Source organism: Anguilla rostrata, chromosome 3 (genome assembly GCF_018555375.3).
Source record: "Anguilla rostrata isolate EN2019 chromosome 3, ASM1855537v3, whole genome shotgun sequence".
Lineage (NCBI taxonomy): Eukaryota > Metazoa > Chordata > Actinopteri > Anguilliformes > Anguillidae > Anguilla > Anguilla rostrata.
The window spans coordinates 73,384,352-73,400,749 of NC_057935.1; the positions used below are offsets into that span (position 1 = coordinate 73,384,352).

The 16,398-nt window shown below is 45.8% G+C and overlaps 4 protein-coding genes across 6 annotated transcripts; 1 reads left to right on the plus strand and 3 right to left on the minus strand.

Moving 5' to 3' along the window:
* Positions 1-158: 158 nt before the first annotated feature.
* LOC135251905 (solute carrier family 22 member 15-like) lies at positions 159-6,223 on the minus strand. The gene is made up of 4 exons (XM_064329766.1): positions 5,833-6,223; positions 4,380-4,488; positions 3,725-3,797; positions 159-2,939 (listed from the first exon to the last, which is right to left on the minus strand). Exons 1-4 carry the CDS (start codon positions 5,966-5,968, stop codon positions 2,676-2,678), a joined length of 582 nt encoding a protein of 193 aa, XP_064185836.1. The 5' UTR covers positions 5,969-6,223; the 3' UTR covers positions 159-2,675.
* Positions 6,224-8,364: 2,141 nt separating this feature from the next.
* Positions 8,365-11,497, minus strand: dnajc28 (DnaJ (Hsp40) homolog, subfamily C, member 28). 3 transcript variants are annotated; one of them, XM_064329768.1, is made up of 2 exons: positions 11,397-11,497; positions 8,365-10,219 (listed from the first exon to the last, which is right to left on the minus strand). In XM_064329768.1, exons 1-2 carry the CDS (start codon positions 11,413-11,415, stop codon positions 9,099-9,101), a joined length of 1,140 nt encoding a protein of 379 aa, XP_064185838.1. In that variant the 5' UTR covers positions 11,416-11,497; the 3' UTR covers positions 8,365-9,098. The 3 variants fall into 3 exon arrangements, with proteins under 3 accessions (XP_064185838.1, XP_064185839.1, XP_064185840.1); XM_064329769.1 differs by having other exon boundaries at positions 11,402-11,489; XM_064329770.1 differs by lacking the exon at positions 11,397-11,497 and adding an exon at positions 10,857-11,390.
* Positions 11,498-11,955: 458 nt separating this feature from the next.
* LOC135251909 (small integral membrane protein 11-like) lies at positions 11,956-14,381 on the plus strand. Its single transcript, XM_064329772.1, has 3 exons — positions 11,956-12,114; positions 13,708-13,908; positions 14,168-14,381. The coding sequence occupies exons 1-2, from the start codon at positions 12,100-12,102 to the stop codon at positions 13,894-13,896; spliced, it is 204 nt and encodes a 67-aa protein (XP_064185842.1). The 5' UTR covers positions 11,956-12,099; the 3' UTR covers positions 13,897-13,908; positions 14,168-14,381.
* A 242-nt stretch (positions 14,382-14,623) lies between these two features.
* On the minus strand, positions 14,624-16,287 carry LOC135251908 (potassium voltage-gated channel subfamily E member 1). The gene has a single exon (XM_064329771.1). It carries the CDS (start codon positions 15,604-15,606, stop codon positions 15,190-15,192), a length of 417 nt encoding a protein of 138 aa, XP_064185841.1. The 5' UTR covers positions 15,607-16,287; the 3' UTR covers positions 14,624-15,189.
* Positions 16,288-16,398: the final 111 nt, after the last annotated feature.

The following is a 16,398-nucleotide window of genomic DNA, read 5'->3' on the forward strand; positions in this document are numbered from 1 at the left end:
CCAGGGATCGGAGTTTTCCTCTTTTCTATTTTGGTGGTGGTTCATTTCTTTTGTTTTTTTTTCTTTTCTAGCTTGTTTATTTTAATCCTGAGGCATTTAAACCAGAAGAGGGTAATACTTTGCAAAGTCTGGCTTATCGGTCGCTCTCTCTTCTGGTATTTTCAAATAAATTGTTTAATGTTTTGGTTGATGTATTTTTTTTTTTTTTTTTTGCAATTTAGAAGTAGTGAGCCTGCATTCAGTAAACAATGTAGGATTCCAGTTCATTATGCTAATTGAATGCTTCTTGTGTATGTGTATGGTTTTAAAGTTGTGTTTTTGGTGTTTTTGCTTTTGCTGCTGAATTGTACAGCACTTTGAGCTGCATTCAGTGCATGAAAGGTGCTATATAAATAAAGTTCATTCATTCATTCATTCATTCTTATTGAATTCATTTATTTAATCTCAAGACCTGGCATAGAGTTTGTTTTGGCTTGTCGATTGATTCCACCAGTTTACTGTAGACTGACCTATGAATGAATCTGGCAATTTATTGATAGTGGTCATTTTCAACAAATATTAAATAAAATCACATAAAATATATATTATGCTTAGGTGAAGTGTGGGGTTCTAGCACGCAATAACACTTGTGTTCAGTATTCAGAGTGCTGAACATTTTAGCCAGGGCATTGACTGTTGGAACCACTGGATTCAGAAAATAAACATTTTTAATTAATCCTCGCTTGTCTGACAAACTTCAGTAACACAGCATCCATTTTACAAAATCACCACCAATAACACAGCATCCATTTTACAAAACTCCCATCAATAACACAGCATCCATTTTACAAAACTCCCATCAATAACACAGCATCCATTTTACAAAACTCCCACCAATAACACAGCATCCATTTTACAAAACTCCCATCAATAACACAGCATCCATTTTTACAAAACTCCCACCAATAACACAGCATCCATTTTACAAAACTCCCTCCAATAACGCAGCATCCATTTTACAAAACTCCCATCAATAACACAGCATCCATTTTACAAAATCGCCACCAATAACACAGCATCCATGTTACAAAATCGCCACCAATAACACAGCATCCATTGTACAAAACTGCCATCATAACACAGTATCCATTTTACAAAACTCCCACCAATAACACAGCATCCATTTTACAGAACTCCCACCAATAACACAGCATCCATTTTATAAAACCGCCACCAATAACACAGCATCCATTTTACAAAATCGCCACCAATAACACAGCATCCATGTTACAAAACCGCCACCAATAACACAGCATACATTTTACAAAACTCCCATCAATAACACAGTATCCATTTTACACAACCGCCACCAATAACACAGCATCCATTTTACAAAACCGCCACCAGTAACACGGCATCCATTTTCCAAAACCGCCACCAATTACACAGCATCCATTTTACAAAATTCCCAGGGTCTCCAGGGCAACAGGATTTACAGGACTTCTGCCAATCATTCAGTAAGAGAACTATAATATATAAGAGAACTTTAACATGAGGACAGGCCACTCTGCAAAGTCTTTTCCAATAAGCTCTTTATCTCTATTCAAGATACAAAAATAATGTGGCACACCACACCATCTTCAAATCACTGTAACAGGCTTATTCCACAGCACAGAAATGTGCTGTAACAGTTCAGTAAAGACACTTCAGTCGTGCATAGAGTACTAAAGCCACGCCTTTAACCTGGGCCCACCTGGGCACCAGATCAGCTGGTCCTCACGCTCGCAGGTTCCAGCCTCGGCTGAGCAGGACCTGGGGTGTGTGGTGGTGGGACGTCCCATCGGGGTTAGGTAGAATTAGGATGGCCAGGGGGTTCTGGGTGTGAGCACTGGACCAGGCATCCACGGGACGTCACAACCATCTCCCAATTTTACAATAAGTGCTCTTACCAGCACCTCTGAGTTTCGCTGTAGGGGGTTAAAGGTAGATCTGACCACATTTAACCCTGCAGGGGAATTCAACAATGCACTACAGTGATATCAGCTGATAGTGTGATTTAGCAGCACAGTGATATCAGTTGATAGTGATTTAGCAGCACAGAGTGATATCAGCTGATAGTGTGATTCAGCAGCACAGTGATATCAGCTGATAGTGATTTAGCAGCACAGTGATATCAGCTGATAGTGTGATTCAGCAGCACAGTGATATCAGCTGATAGTGTGATTCAGCAGCACAGTGATATCAACTGATAGTGTGATTCAGCAGCACAGTGATATCAGCTGACAGTGATTTAGCAGCACAGAGTGATATCAGCTGATAGGGTGATTTAGCAGCACAGTGATATCAGCTGATAGTGTGATTCAGCAGCAGTGATATCAGCTGATAGTGTGATTTAGCAGCACATAGTGATGTCAGCTGATAGTGTGATTCAGTAGCACAGAGTGATATCAGCTGATAGTGTGATTTAACAGCACAGAGTGATATCAGCTGATAGTGTGATTTAACAGCACAGAGTGATATCAGCCCATAGTGTGATTCAGCAGCACAGAGTGATATCAGTTAATAGTGTGATTCAGCAGCACAGAGTGATATCAGCTGATAGTGATTCAGCAGCACAGAGTGATATCAGTTGATAGTGTGATTCCCCATGAGGGCCGTCTCCTCAGCCACACCAATGACATCAACTTTCATGGTTTTCATTTTGATATGGTACTGCCCATGTGATGTGATGCTGATTTCTGATTGGCTCTGGTACTCACACTGTCATTGCCTACTTGCGGCAGGGTCTCAACTCTGACCTCTAGTTTGTTGTAGGCCACATTCCCAGAAGTAATGTGCAGGTCTGATAGGCCGTCTGGCAGCGTCTGGTGAAGAGTCTCAGGAAGGACCAGATTGAGCATGCCCGAAGAGACCGCAGCAGCACCGAACACCACAAACGGCAGAACCAGATGCACACTCTTCTGTTGTGGGGAAAAGACCACAGATATGCTGTTACTAGACTGGTCACTCTTTTGTTATGGGGAAAAGACCACAGATATTCTGTTACTATATTAGACACTATATTGTAATAATTTTATTTCAATAATTACATTTCCCTTAGATCAGACCAAACAGTAGTCTTTAAAAACTGTATCAAAAGAACTCCTTAATAATGGGAGCCTTTAAGTAAGGGTTAGGCTCTTTGGATCCAACATTCATATGTAGAACAACAGACCATGAATTGAAGCATACAGAACATCCAGACACTTACAGAACATCCAGACACATACAGAACATCCAGACACATACAAAACACACAGACACATACAGAACATCCAGACACATACAGAACACACAGGCAAATCTAAACACATCCAAACTCATACAGAACATCCAGACACATCTAAACACATCCAAACTCATACAGAACATCCAGACACATCTAAACACATCCAAACTCATACAGAACATCCAGACACATCTAAACACATCCAAACTCATACAGAACATCCAAGCACATCCTACACATCCAAACATATATAGAACATCCAAGCACATCCAAACACATCCAAACGCATACAGAACATCCAAGCACATCCAAACACATCCAACACATACAGATCATCCAAGCATATCCAAGCACCTCCAGACACATACAGAACATCCAGAACATCCAGGCACATACAGAACATCCAAGCACATGGCACAAAAATTTCAGGTGAGAGGTAGATGAAAGCAGAGTTGTGATTGGCTCACTTTCACTCACCAGAGATGGGACAAAGGGTGCGAGGAGTCCCCCAATTCGGGAGGCCATGGAGCACACACCCATCCTGGTGTTCCTGGAACAACATCAGCCACACCCTGAAACCCTACCCATCACATCCACAACCTGCCAGTGGCCTGTGTAACACTGTCCGTCACATCAATAACACCATCAGCTGTCACTTTTCATTCCATTCCTCTAGTTTGACCCACATGCATATTTATTATTGCATACGCATAAAATTTGGTAAACAAAACTAATAAAACATGTTATCAAGTGGATATATGAAGTAAGAGGAACAGATTTAAAAACACTCTTATATAATAATGTTATCATGTTGGCATATAGAGTAACAAGCATGTTATCATGCAGACACAGAGTAACAGAAGCATGTTATCATGCTATGATACAGAATGCACAGTAACACTGAAATGTGGCTTAACGATGTGCAGAAGGTCATTGGATCTTTACCTGAGGACACAGAAGGTTATTGGGTTTTTACCTGAGGACACAGAAGTTTATTGGGTCTTTACCTGAGGACACAGAAAGTTATTGGGTCTTTACCTGAGGACACAGAAGGTTAAATGGGTCTTCACCTGAGGACACAGAAGGTTATTGGGTCTTTACCTGAGGACACAGAAGGTTATTGGGTCTTTACCTGAGGACAGTGGGGTAGAGCTCAGACGTGATAATAAACAGGATGCTGTAAGCCGAGCTGATGGCTGCCTTTCCCAGCAGCGAGGTCACCACCACAAACAGCCTGGTGTCTACAGAGAGCAAACACACAGACTTTAAACACACACCTCTCACACACAAACAGCCTGGTGTCTACAGAGAGCAAACACACAGACTTTAAACACACACCTCTCACACACTGTACACAATGATCTTACACAGTGAGTTTACACAGTGATCTGTCAACAGGACAGCCCCCATCTACTTGCAGGACATGACTCAATTCTATGTGCCTGCTCGACCACTCCGCTCTGCGGCAGCAGGGCACCTTGTAACCCCTCCCACCCGCCCAAAGGGATCACAGAGCTTCTCCACCCTAGTTCCCCAGTGGTGGAACGAACTCCCCGTCCCTCTCCGAACCTCCCCCTCACTACCCATCTTCCGCCGTGGCCTGAAGACTCATCTCTTGGTAAATGGTAAATGGACTGCATTTATATAGCGCTTTTATCCAAAGCGCTTTTACAATTGATGCCTCTCATTCGCCAGAGCAGTTAGGGGTTAGGTGTCTTGCTCAAGGACACTTCGACACGCCCAGGGCGGGGTTTGAACCGGCAACCCTCCGACTGCCAGACAATCGGTCTTACCTCCTGAGCTATGTCGCCCCGCCTTCAGACTATACCTAGACTAACCACCACCACACTGTATATTTCACTCTAAGTCTCCCCCCCCCCCTTTTTCATGACATTTGTTACATGTTGCCCCATCCAAGCACTTTTTGGTAATTTGTATTTGTCCTAATACTGTAGCTTATTCTTCTGCCTAATTGGCTTTGCAGAGGTTAGGTCTGAATAGTGTTCACTGTGTGAACTAAACTGTGTTCTTGGCTAGCAATAGCTGTACAAAATAAGTATTGTACCTTGCTGAACCTGTGTTTAGCAGTTGTCTATGACCATGAAATGCACTTTTTATACGTCGCTTTGGATAAAAGCGTCTGCCAAATAAATGTAATGTAATGTAATGATCTTACACAGTGATCTTACACAGTGAACTCACACAGTGATCTTACACAGTGAGTTTACACAGTTATCTTACACAGTGAGCTTACACAGTGAGTTTACACGATGATCTTACACTGTGAGCTTACACAGTGATCTCACAGTGAGCTTTTAAATGTATATAGAGCTTTTAAATTATATATATTATAAGCACACATGCATGCACACACACAAACACACAGACACGTGCACGCACACACATGCATGCAGGCATACATGCAGTAATATATGTATGCACACACACACACACGCCCTTACACACAAACACACAACACACATACACACGCACACACACACACAAACACACACACACACACACACACGCACAGACGCACACACACACACACACACACTTCCTGTACCAGCGCTGGGGAAACTTACCTTGCCTCTGAAGCAGAAGAGCAATGATCAAGCTGGCTGCTCCTCCCACCCATAGAAACCCACACAGAGCTCCTCTCCGCCCCGCCCCGCACACAACACAGACAAGACCCTGTCTCATCAGCTCAGAATCAGCCATTCAGCCATTCAGCCATTCAGCCCTACACACAACATGGACAAGGCCCAGTCTCATCAGCTCAGAATCAGCCATTCAGTCATTCAGCCATTCAGCCCTACACACAACATGGACAAGGCCCAGTCTCGATTTAGTGCAAATTAGGATCATCAATGGTGCTTTGTGAAAATGGGTGTGGCTCAACATCATCATACCCCAGCACCTTACAAAGAAGACTGAAAGAGCCTGAGGCAGATCTATGAACCCACTGAAATATCTCTAATCACCGCAAACCATTCACAAACAGATCAAACTGAACAGAAACTCACCATTTCTGACCAATCAGGTAGTGGCTGAGCGGGTAGGAAGGCAGTTCTGCCAGCCCAGATAAGGCCAGGTTGAGGAAAAGATTCCCCCCCAAGTTTTCCACATTCAGAGTCAGCCCATAATACGACATACTGCCCACGATCCTGGGAGAGACAACACAGGCAGGGACAGGTGAGAGAGAGAGAGAGAGAGAGAGAGAGAGAGACAGGTGAGAGAGAAAGAGAGAGAGAGACAGGTGAGAGAGGCAGGGACAGGTGAGAGAGTTCAGGACAGGTGAGAGTTGGGATCAGGTGAGAGTGAGGTGCAGGTAAGGAACAGGTAGACTGAGAGATGAGCAGTGGCAGCAGTGTGAGGAATGTGTTTGTTCTAAGGGCATTTAGAAACAGAACTGTTTGCATGCCGACCATTCAAGTCTTCATGTACCTAGATGTGCCAAAAAACTTTAACCTGAACAATGTGCCCCTGCAATGAGCCTCGGGGAAGTTTGGCAGCTCCTGACGAGGACCAATGGGAGCTCTGTTATTCCCGGCAGGTGCACAAACACACTGTCCTTAAATCACATCTGGGGTCACAACCCACCGACTCATTTTACTGACCCGGTCCACAAGGGCCCAAAGACCTTTAAACTGCAAATGGGTAACAACGTCAAATATAATGAAACTATGATCTAATTTATACAGGATCATTTATCCGATGTGCAGGTTTAGAATCAGTCAGAGGTATAGAGCTTTCTCTTGGTCTGCGAGGGTACCCAGTGCAGTGCATGTGTGTGTACGTGTGTGCTCAAAATAGGGCCCAAAGCCCATATAGGCCACTGGAGAAGATGCAGACTTAAAACCTGCAGTTCAAGGTTGCCCCACATTTTTTTTTTAAGTTTTAAAAAAAGATTGAAATCAGGAATGATTCCTCATTGTCTTGCAAATCACTAAACTTATTTAGCTTCTAAGGCTCTTAACTAAATCCAGTTTTTACCTCGGAGACGATTGAAGTGCGACTGTCGTTAAAATGCAGGTGCACGTGCACCTCTGTTTCGCTCGCCTCGCGGAGCCAGTGTCGGAATGACCGATCGTTGTCCCGAGAGTCGTTCAGCTGCCCGACCAGGTCCCACCGATACTGCGGTTTTAGCCCCACCACAGCGAGGGAAAACGCCTGGCATATAGTGAACACCTGTCCAAGTGCCATCAAACACATTCACACCGTTGACAAAAAATAAATGTTGCAATTTGTTATTTTAACATTTATAATAAAATGATATCGCGTTGCATTGCAGAGTAATATCTTGTGAAATTTATTTTAAATGTAAATGGATACTTTACCCGAACTAAAAAGATCAGCAGAAAACAGGAAAAATTGGTAAATGCCCATTTCTCCAACGACCGTAAACGCGTCTTCAATTTCTATGGCTGTTGGGAAAACTAAGAAAGTTCCAATAGAGATCAAACTTCAGCCTGCTACCACATGCGACTTGGAAAGTACTTGTATATAAAATGATATCCCCCCACCCCACCCCACCCCATCCCACCCCATACACCCAGCCTGTCGAAGTGGGCGGTGTTGAGACGAGCTATAGGCGCGCCAACTCAAGCGCGCTGTCATTTTTGCCCGTAATAACAATAAACCGAGGACTGGAATCGGTTACACGGATAAACCCGGTAAAATAGTAATGTATTTTAAAACAAACAATTAAATAAAACTGAACCCATTACTGTCCTAGTATCAGATTATTTTGCCTATTGGCCAATTAAAGGATGATTTCGCCCACTAATTGCAGATTTTCTTGTCGGCTAACTACAAAACACGACAGAACACAGTATGCTGTACTGCGACGTACCAACCGCCATTCCATGCGTAAACCATGCCAACTCTGCAATAAAGCCAGCTAGATTTTACTCTCATACGTGAGGGGTCAGATAGCTGTACACTATATCCACAGAAACTGGTTGGTAGATTTTACCAGGATACAAATTAATTGCACATAACCTGTCTAAATATGTTTCAGTATATTGTAAATGTTAGAAATTTTTCCCCCCAGTGGAAACAGTCTACTTTTGCTCCCACAAATAAGCAACAAAATGACCAAACTAGGCTCAGAATAAAGACCTGAAGTAATTTATGCCAGCATATACAGAACAAATCACTGGGTCTGCTCCAGAAGAGTGGAGGTTGTTATAGCAGCAATGGGTGGGCCAACTCCATATTAAAGCCCATGTTGGATGAGATGCTGGATGTCAGATGCCCACATACTTTTGTCCATGTTGTGTATGTACTGTATAAGTAATTACTTAACAGATATATTTTTATGATACAAAAAGACAGAAAAACAGATGACTTGTGCCATGTCTATGATGTAAATATAGATTTGACAAAAAACAACTCTGTGTCACAGACCAATGAGAAACAATCTCAGAATCATTATCAGAATTATCATCAGTCATTTCAATAATTAATCCCAGTCAGTCTAATCATCTCAGTAATAGACTCCCAGTGGCAACTGGTAGGCCTGTATTTGAGTGGAAATCCCTGGCTGTGGTACAGCCTTGCTGCAAGCTGTGCTGTCAGCACATGTACAGCCTGTCCCAACTCTCCCATCAGCCACCTGGCTCGTCAATCTGGGAAATACGGTATCGGACACAACAGTAGTGTGCAAAGTAAGCTGTATGGTCTGTGATGCCAAGTGAATGTTGAGTGTGTGCAGTGTACATGGTTGATGTGCACCTCCCAGAGTTTTGAGCCTTTATTTGTGATGCTGTCCTGTTATCTGCTGACCCTGTTAACCTACGATGCAGAATGCGTTTCCGTGGAGATTGAAACGGAGGCATCACATCAGTCACTTCAGCAGGTTTTGGACCCAGGAAAAGATCCCCCGCCCACTCGCCGTCATCTCCTCTCTCTTTCGCCTCTCCCTCTCCCTCTCCCTCTCTCTCTCCTGTCGTCTCTCCCTGTCGGTCTGTAGGGCTCGGTCGAGCTCGCGCTGAAGGCTGAAGTGAACCATCTGCTTGCTGAGCAGCGGGACGATCAGGTTGAAGTCGTCCACCTTCTTGTTGAGCCTGGTCAGGTGGTCACCGGCGGCCTGGCAGTGCTCCTCCCACCGGTCCTGCTCGGCGGGGGTCATGGGGTCCCCAAACCCGGCCCGGCACTGCAGCAGCCCCGCCCTCAGCCTCTCCACCGCCTCCCGGATCTCCTTCTGGACCACGATCCACTGCGGCTGGTAGCCGTTGTCTATGAGGATGCGGTTGAGGTTGTGGGTCATGGGGTCGGCGTAGGGGTTGTGGTTGAACTTGGCGAGGGGCTTCCCGGCCCCGCTGAGGTTCTGGAAGTCTCCGCGGGCCATGGACTCCAGGATGAGGTCCTCCACCAGGCGCTCCACGGCCTGCGTGATCTTGGCGTGGCGGCTGCGCTTGTGCGCCTGGCGGTCCGACACCGCGCCCTCGTCCCGCGCCGCCGCCCGCTCCTGCTCCCGCTGGCGGTACTCCAGGACCTGCTGGGCCGCGCGGTCCACGCGGTGCTGCCGGTACACGCGCTCGCGCTGGCTGGGCGTGCCCGACCCCACCCCCTCGTAGCTCAGGTACTGCCTGTGCTGGGGTGCCTGGCCCTTCGGCTCACACTCCTCCTCATCCTCCGCCTCCAGCTGTGCCTCCGCGCCCTGTCGGGACAGGTGGGCCAGCACTGTCCGGTAGGCCTCCTGGATCTGGGAGAAGAGGGCGGAGTTGGCGGTGGGCGTGCCGGAGTCGGGGTGGTACAGCTTGGCCATGCGCAGGTAGGCCTCCTTCACCTGGGCCTGGCTGTAGGGCGGGTCCGGCAGCTGCAGCAGCCGATAGCTCTCCCTCAGGCTCCTCTGGGGGGCGTGGCTGAACTGACAGACAGCGGGGGCGCCTCGGGGGGGCAGCAGGGCCATCCGTAGCTCCGCCCAGACCACACACCGCAGCATGGAGCGCTGCACAGCCCCCCCTGCAGGACAAGGGAAGCAAGACTCCTGAGCGCAAAACACACACACATAAAAACACTCTCACTCACACACATAAAAACACTCTCACTCATACACACTCACATAAAGACACTCTCACTCACACACACACTCACATAACAATACTCTCACTCACACAGGCACACACACACACACTCACATAAAAACTCTCTCACTCACATAAAAACACTCTCACTCACACACACACACACACTCACATAAAAACACTCTCACTCACACACACACACTCACTCACATAAAAACACTCTCACTCACACACACACACTGGCATACACTCACTCACACACACTCTGAACACACATGAACACAAACTCACACACACTCTCAGACACGTACGTGCAGTCATGCACACACACAACAATCCTACACTGACAGAATATGAACATACACACACACACACGTGTACACATGCAAACACATACACACACAGACAAACACATACAGCAATTGTTGATCACACAATAAAAACTCACAAGAAAGCTGGCATACACATAAACAAAACTCTTGCGCTCATTCACACAGTACAAACACACACACGGGCATAGACAAACACACAGCATCTACATGGCACGCATGCTGGAGTGTGCAAGAATCATTTACACTGCTAGGGAATCCAACTCTTTCCACTGCCCAGGACAAGAAGCTCAAAAAATTGTAAATAATATTTGCACTTCACGAATGAGAATAAATAGATAATAATACTGCCTGCCAACAATAAGCTCAGATATCTGGACTTCCCCATTGTGTGAAGCCTCCCAGAGAAATTAAAACCAAAGCATCAATAACATCCAATGGCTTTATCGTTCAGACAAAACTGGTAGTTTAGCACAGAGCTCTACATTTCGGTAGTTCACGTTACTTGCCCTGGCAAGCAACATAACTGGCAATATACTGAATTTATGTAGCAACAGGAATTGCTGTTTTTATAACAGCTTGAGTTATTACCCCAAAATTTCTCGCAAACGGCATATCTTTGGCTTAACTTAGCTAGCTATCCTAGCTAAATTTAAACGTGCATATGCTACTTCATATCTAATAACGTTGACATGGTAGTCGTTCTTGGGTGTAACCAGCGAGCTAAAGATCAAAGAAGACAAATATTAACGCTGTGTTTTCCATAAAACAATATGGACATGTTACCGTACGACCAGAGCGCCATACAGTTTAACCAGGCAGGCTATTCCACGACAAGGTCAGTCCATTTTCACTCAGCGTTAACAGGACAAACGCAACGTCCTGTATTGATATGTAGAGGTGCATTTTGGGAAACGTAGTTTATTAAATAACACAACATAGCCTCGGATTGGTTTTCAGACGTGTAGAACCATAAAATTGACAAGCAGCAAGGTCCCGTGTGTATCTTAAGTTCTTGGCTGGAAATTTGTTGTAATTGTATACATTAGCTGTTGCATCCAATTGCTGTTGCAGCAATCACGAAGATCTAAAACTAGAGGAGCGACGCCATAGGCCTATATCTGGATCTACTGGAAGTAAAATCTATTGTTTATACAGCCTATGGGCAAGATACATGAGTTTTGCTGCTGAACAGATATTCTGTTCTCTGGTTGTTTTACATATTACACAATCGTGCTTGAGAAGGAACACGCTCTTGTAATTAAGCAATCTTTATTTGGGTAGACCACGCAGTTCTCTAGAAGTTTCAGGTACATGTCTTGCGTTCCGAATGGTCCGTGAACAACACGTGAAGCCAAGAGTGCGTGCTTTGCTATTGGCTAGTTTTACAATGATCCCGCCTACATAGTACTGAAATGGTCCTTTCTCTGCCTCTCGTTCCCGTCAAACTCTCGTACAGGGAAGTGTTTGACGTCACCGAGAAATCAAAATGATCAACTGGAGGGTGAGATTCGCTGGACAGTTCATACATTTCTTCTCTAAGAAATTCACTTTAATATAATTTAAGAAATTATACAATTTATTGTCACGTTGTTTAACCGCTAACGTTGTCTAACATACCCTTGTTTAATAGGTCTGTCTATTGTAAGCTTGCTTGTAATGACTGTGTAAATTAATTTGCTTGCTGTTTCGTCAGTTGTTATTATTCGGTTTCTAGACCAACCGATTCACCTCATTATTTTATTAGAGCCTGTTACATTGAGCATTGAGAGCAGCGCTATATACTAATTATAATGTGTAGTGATAATGCAAGATCAGCTCAGTGTTATCTTGTGTATAATGTCTGGGAGATATCAAGTATCAAGAATTGTACAGTCTCTGTTGGTAATATAGTCCAAGAAACCACGTGTTTGGAGCCACAGTAGTTTTAGTTATACACAGTAGGCGTTAATATAGCTTGCATAGTCACCGATTCTTTACGATTGGATGCATTTCTAAATTTCAATCGGTTCGCTAGCTGTCGATCGTAGCTCTAGCTGAGGGGTTGAAAATTAGAATTGGGCCGACGTTTTTGTTTACTACTGAACGTGAATATAAGGAACTGAATTGTTGGTGTCCTAAGTGTATTCTGTGTTTTTTCTTCAGTGCAAGCTCTTTCATCATGTTAACAGCCAGCATATATTTTTATGCAGCTATAGACGTTAGCATACTGAGCATTGCCCAGACCCTGTAGATGAAACGCGGATTCAGCGGCATTAGGATGTTTAAAACCAAAACGCTAATATAATTCTGCATTTGACACGGTCGCATTTTTTCACGTTAACGTGTTTTTCCTCCTGCCTTTATTTAATGTCAGTGGACACGAATGATGTGGATATCGAGCAGGCACGTGCAGTAGAGGTCAGATAAGGGGCTGTGTAATAAGGAGTGTATTTGACTGACAGCGACAGACTCGAGGATCAAGGTCCCATTTGTCTGTGGTTGTGGCCCCCCTACAGTCTTCACCCATTAATTTCATAACCCTCCTCCCTCTTACCCTGCAGCTGTCCCAGGGCTTTCTAGATGCGGGGGTACTTTTTAAAAATAGACTGAAGGCGGGCTGTGCTTTCACATAACCGCTTCTTTCTGCCAAACCGGAAGCAGTGTAGTTGGGTATGGCAGTGGGTGCTCGGATACAGCAGACTGTCCTAACCACAGTCCAAACTCTTTTAAAAAAAAAACTACACTTAGACCTGTAAGTGGGCATGTTAGTCAGATCTATCCTGCACTCTGGACCTTTCACGTGTCTGAGTTAAGATGGTGCCCTGCAGGCTGTAGGGCGGTGTTGAGTTGCAAAGGAATATATTCAAACTGTACTGAGCGCGGGAGAGGGTCGGCGCATGCTGCTGCATTGGGTGTGCGTGCGTGTAACTGTGCACCAGTGCTCAGTGTGCGGGTGCTCAGTGCACCAGTGCTCAGTGCGCCAGTGCTCAGTGTGCGGGTTCTTAGTGCGCCAGTGCTCATTGTGTGGGTGCTCAGTGTGTGGGTGCTCAGTGTGTGGGTGCTCAGTGTGCGGGTTCTTAGTGCGCCAGTGCTCACACCTTGAACCCCCCCTCAGGCCCTGGATAACGTGCCACTGCTGTTCTACATCCTGGCAGCGAAGACCCTGCTGCTGTGCCTGGGCTTCGCTGCGGTGAAGATGTACCAGAGCAGGCGAGAGGAGGAGCAGCTGAAGAAGCAGCGGGAGATGAAGAGACGCCTGGCGCAGCAAGCGCAGGAGCTCATCGACAACAAGAAGGACGACTGAGCACACAGACAGGTAATGCACCTGTAACACAGACGCGTAACGCACTTGTACGGGGAGTCTTGCAGGTAACACACCTGTACGGGGAGTCCTGTAAGTAGCACACCTGTACGGGGAGTCTTGCAAGTAACACACCTGTACAGGTGGCTCAGGCTGTATTATAGAGAGGTAGTGTATCTGTGCCAGTGAATACTCATCCAGCACACAGTGTTTGAGTGCAGAGTTCTGAGTGCATCCTGGAGACCAAGCGTGAATGGACTGTGCTGTCTCACAGGAGCGATCAGTTGGTGGAATGTAGTCATGTCTGATCAAAGTGGACGGAGGATCCGATTGGCCAGCCCTGGAGGAGCCCCGCCCCCCCGACAGCAGACGGAATCACACTCTACCTGGACCCCAGTGCCCAGCATGGACTGAGTTTTTTATTAAATATACTGTCAGCTTTTAATTTATTCTCCCTGTTTGTAAATAAAAGCCGTTTTTTCACAGTCTGGGGCTGTTTAACTTCAGGGACACATGCTGGGAGGGGGTGGGAGGGGAGTGCATATTCAGCTCCAACCTGTCAGTCCCGGGGACTGATGAATAAGAAGTGCTTGAGATCAAATGTAAAACAAATTTTGGAGATGGGAAGAAAAAACTTCTGTCATGATTGCACAAAATTACCACTAGATGGCAGTTTAGAATACTTTTTCTTACCTGAAGTTATGTGGGGTATCCATAGTAACTCATGGCAGACTTTGCATCTTAGTATTTAATAAGTGTTCGTTTTCTTATGCCTGTAAGTTTGTGTGACACTGTAGGACAATCATACATGGAGCTTTTTAAGTGTGATACAATAGCATTTAAAAAAATCAATAGTACATTTAATTATTGCATAATTTTACTCTTGAATAAATGTGTACATCATGATTTCCAATTATGACTAAAATAAAGCAAAGAATAGACAGTTATCGGCCTGGAGTCAGCAGCTGAATCATCAGCAGTGATTGTTCACACTGGAACAGGATTTATTACAAATGGTAAAAATAGGTTCATAACTGTCATTAAGCTCTCACCACAGACCCTAGAGATCCCCCAGATAAACAGCTCTGTATTCTCCAGACTGAAAGTCCTGTTTTCCTACAAAGAAGCTGAAAAATCCTTACGGAGCGTGAGCGAGTAAAACACTGGGGCAACAGCAGGCTGTCTGTGCTCCAGTCCCCAACCAAGATCTGTACTGAAGCAGTGATGAGAAAGAGGAGAATACAGGTACTGAATACCTGGTGAGGCTTTTGAATCCATGCTCCTGCCCCCCCCTCGTCACCCTGGGAGCTGTGCCAGGGCAGTGGGGTTGCCGATGACAACCGGTTCTTTCTTTAAGAGGGTATGGTCAAAGGCAGACCTGCCCATCACCTTGGAGATCGTGGTGGAGGGGGGTGGAGCCATGTCCCGGGTCCAGTCGTGCGCAATGTACTGGTGGTAGGGATCCTGGGAGTTCTCCATCTTCCTGGAGCGGATGTAGCTGAGCATGATGCCGAAGGTGAAGAAACTGAAAAGGCCCACCATGAGCAGGATGTAAACCACGCCCTCACCCCCGGTCGGGTTTGGGCTCTGGGGGAACGCTGGCGGCTGGGTGGCAGTCCCCTGAGATAATGTGGTCCCCCACGTCCTGTTCAGGCAGTGCTGCAGCCAAGAGGCCAGGAGGTCCTGCAGGTCTGTGTTGTTTCTCTGTGGCATAGTGCCCTCTGCTGGACTGGAGGTGCACTGCAGGTTATGCACTGGACTTTGCGCTCTCACGCAGATCACTTGTTCCACTGTCTCACTGGACTCCTCTATCAGCGCCCTTCACTGGGCTATTTTCTCCATCCTGGTGACATCCTCACACAAAAACACAAAAGTGCAAACTTTTCAACCATGAACTCCCTCCTTAACAATTGTGCCAGTTACACTGTCATGTCATGGGTTATTATTACAGGCAATGACAGCCACAGCCAGTTACCTTCATAACCCTTTTGTGTTCTACGCTGTTCTGAAGTACGTCATTTCCTGAGAGCACCACTTCAGTGAATGACTGACTGGGTAAATCAAGTTGTTTAGACGCAAAGACAGGCAGGCAAACCAAAGACACATACCCACAATGATGCTGTTGGTGAAAATCCTATTCCAGGCTTGTGTGTGCCGAGCTGAGCTCCAGTCTGTTCTCTGGCTGTGAGCAGCTCACTACAGGACAGGTATAACCTCAGGACAGGTGAACACACCTGGCAGAGGCAGGATGCCACACCCCCTCTTGCCTTCCCTCTCCTCTGGACTTTCAGCAGATTTAATGAGAGTGAGATGACAGCTGGAGGTCAAGGAGACATCTTTAGAGCCTGGGGCAGACTGGCCTGGTAAAGACCGCTCACATGGCTAGCCTGGGGCAGACTGTAAAGACCGGTCTTTACTGGTCCAGTCTGCACCAGGCTAGCCATGTGAGTGGTCTTTACAGTCTGCCCCAGGCTAGCCATGTAAGTGGTCTTTACTGAGCCAGTC

What these genes read in the sequence shown, in the direction of transcription:
- LOC135251908 (XM_064329771.1), bottom strand. Translation starts at nt 15,606, where the DNA reads ATGCCACAGAGAAACAACACAGACCTGCAGGACCTCCTGGCCTCTTGG.
- LOC135251905 (XM_064329766.1), bottom strand. Translation starts at nt 5,968, where the DNA reads ATGGCTGATTCTGAGCTGATGAGACAGGGTCTTGTCTGTGTTGTGTGC. An exon ending in CTCTACCCCACTGTCCTCAG is followed by an intron (nt 3,798 to 4,379) that starts GTAAAGACCCAA and finishes ATGTTGTTCCAG; the next exon opens with GAACACCAGGATGGGTGTGT. An exon ending in CACCCTTTGTCCCATCTCTG is followed by an intron (nt 2,940 to 3,724) that starts GTGAGTGAAAGT and finishes TCCCCACAACAG; the next exon opens with AAGAGTGTGCATCTGGTTCT.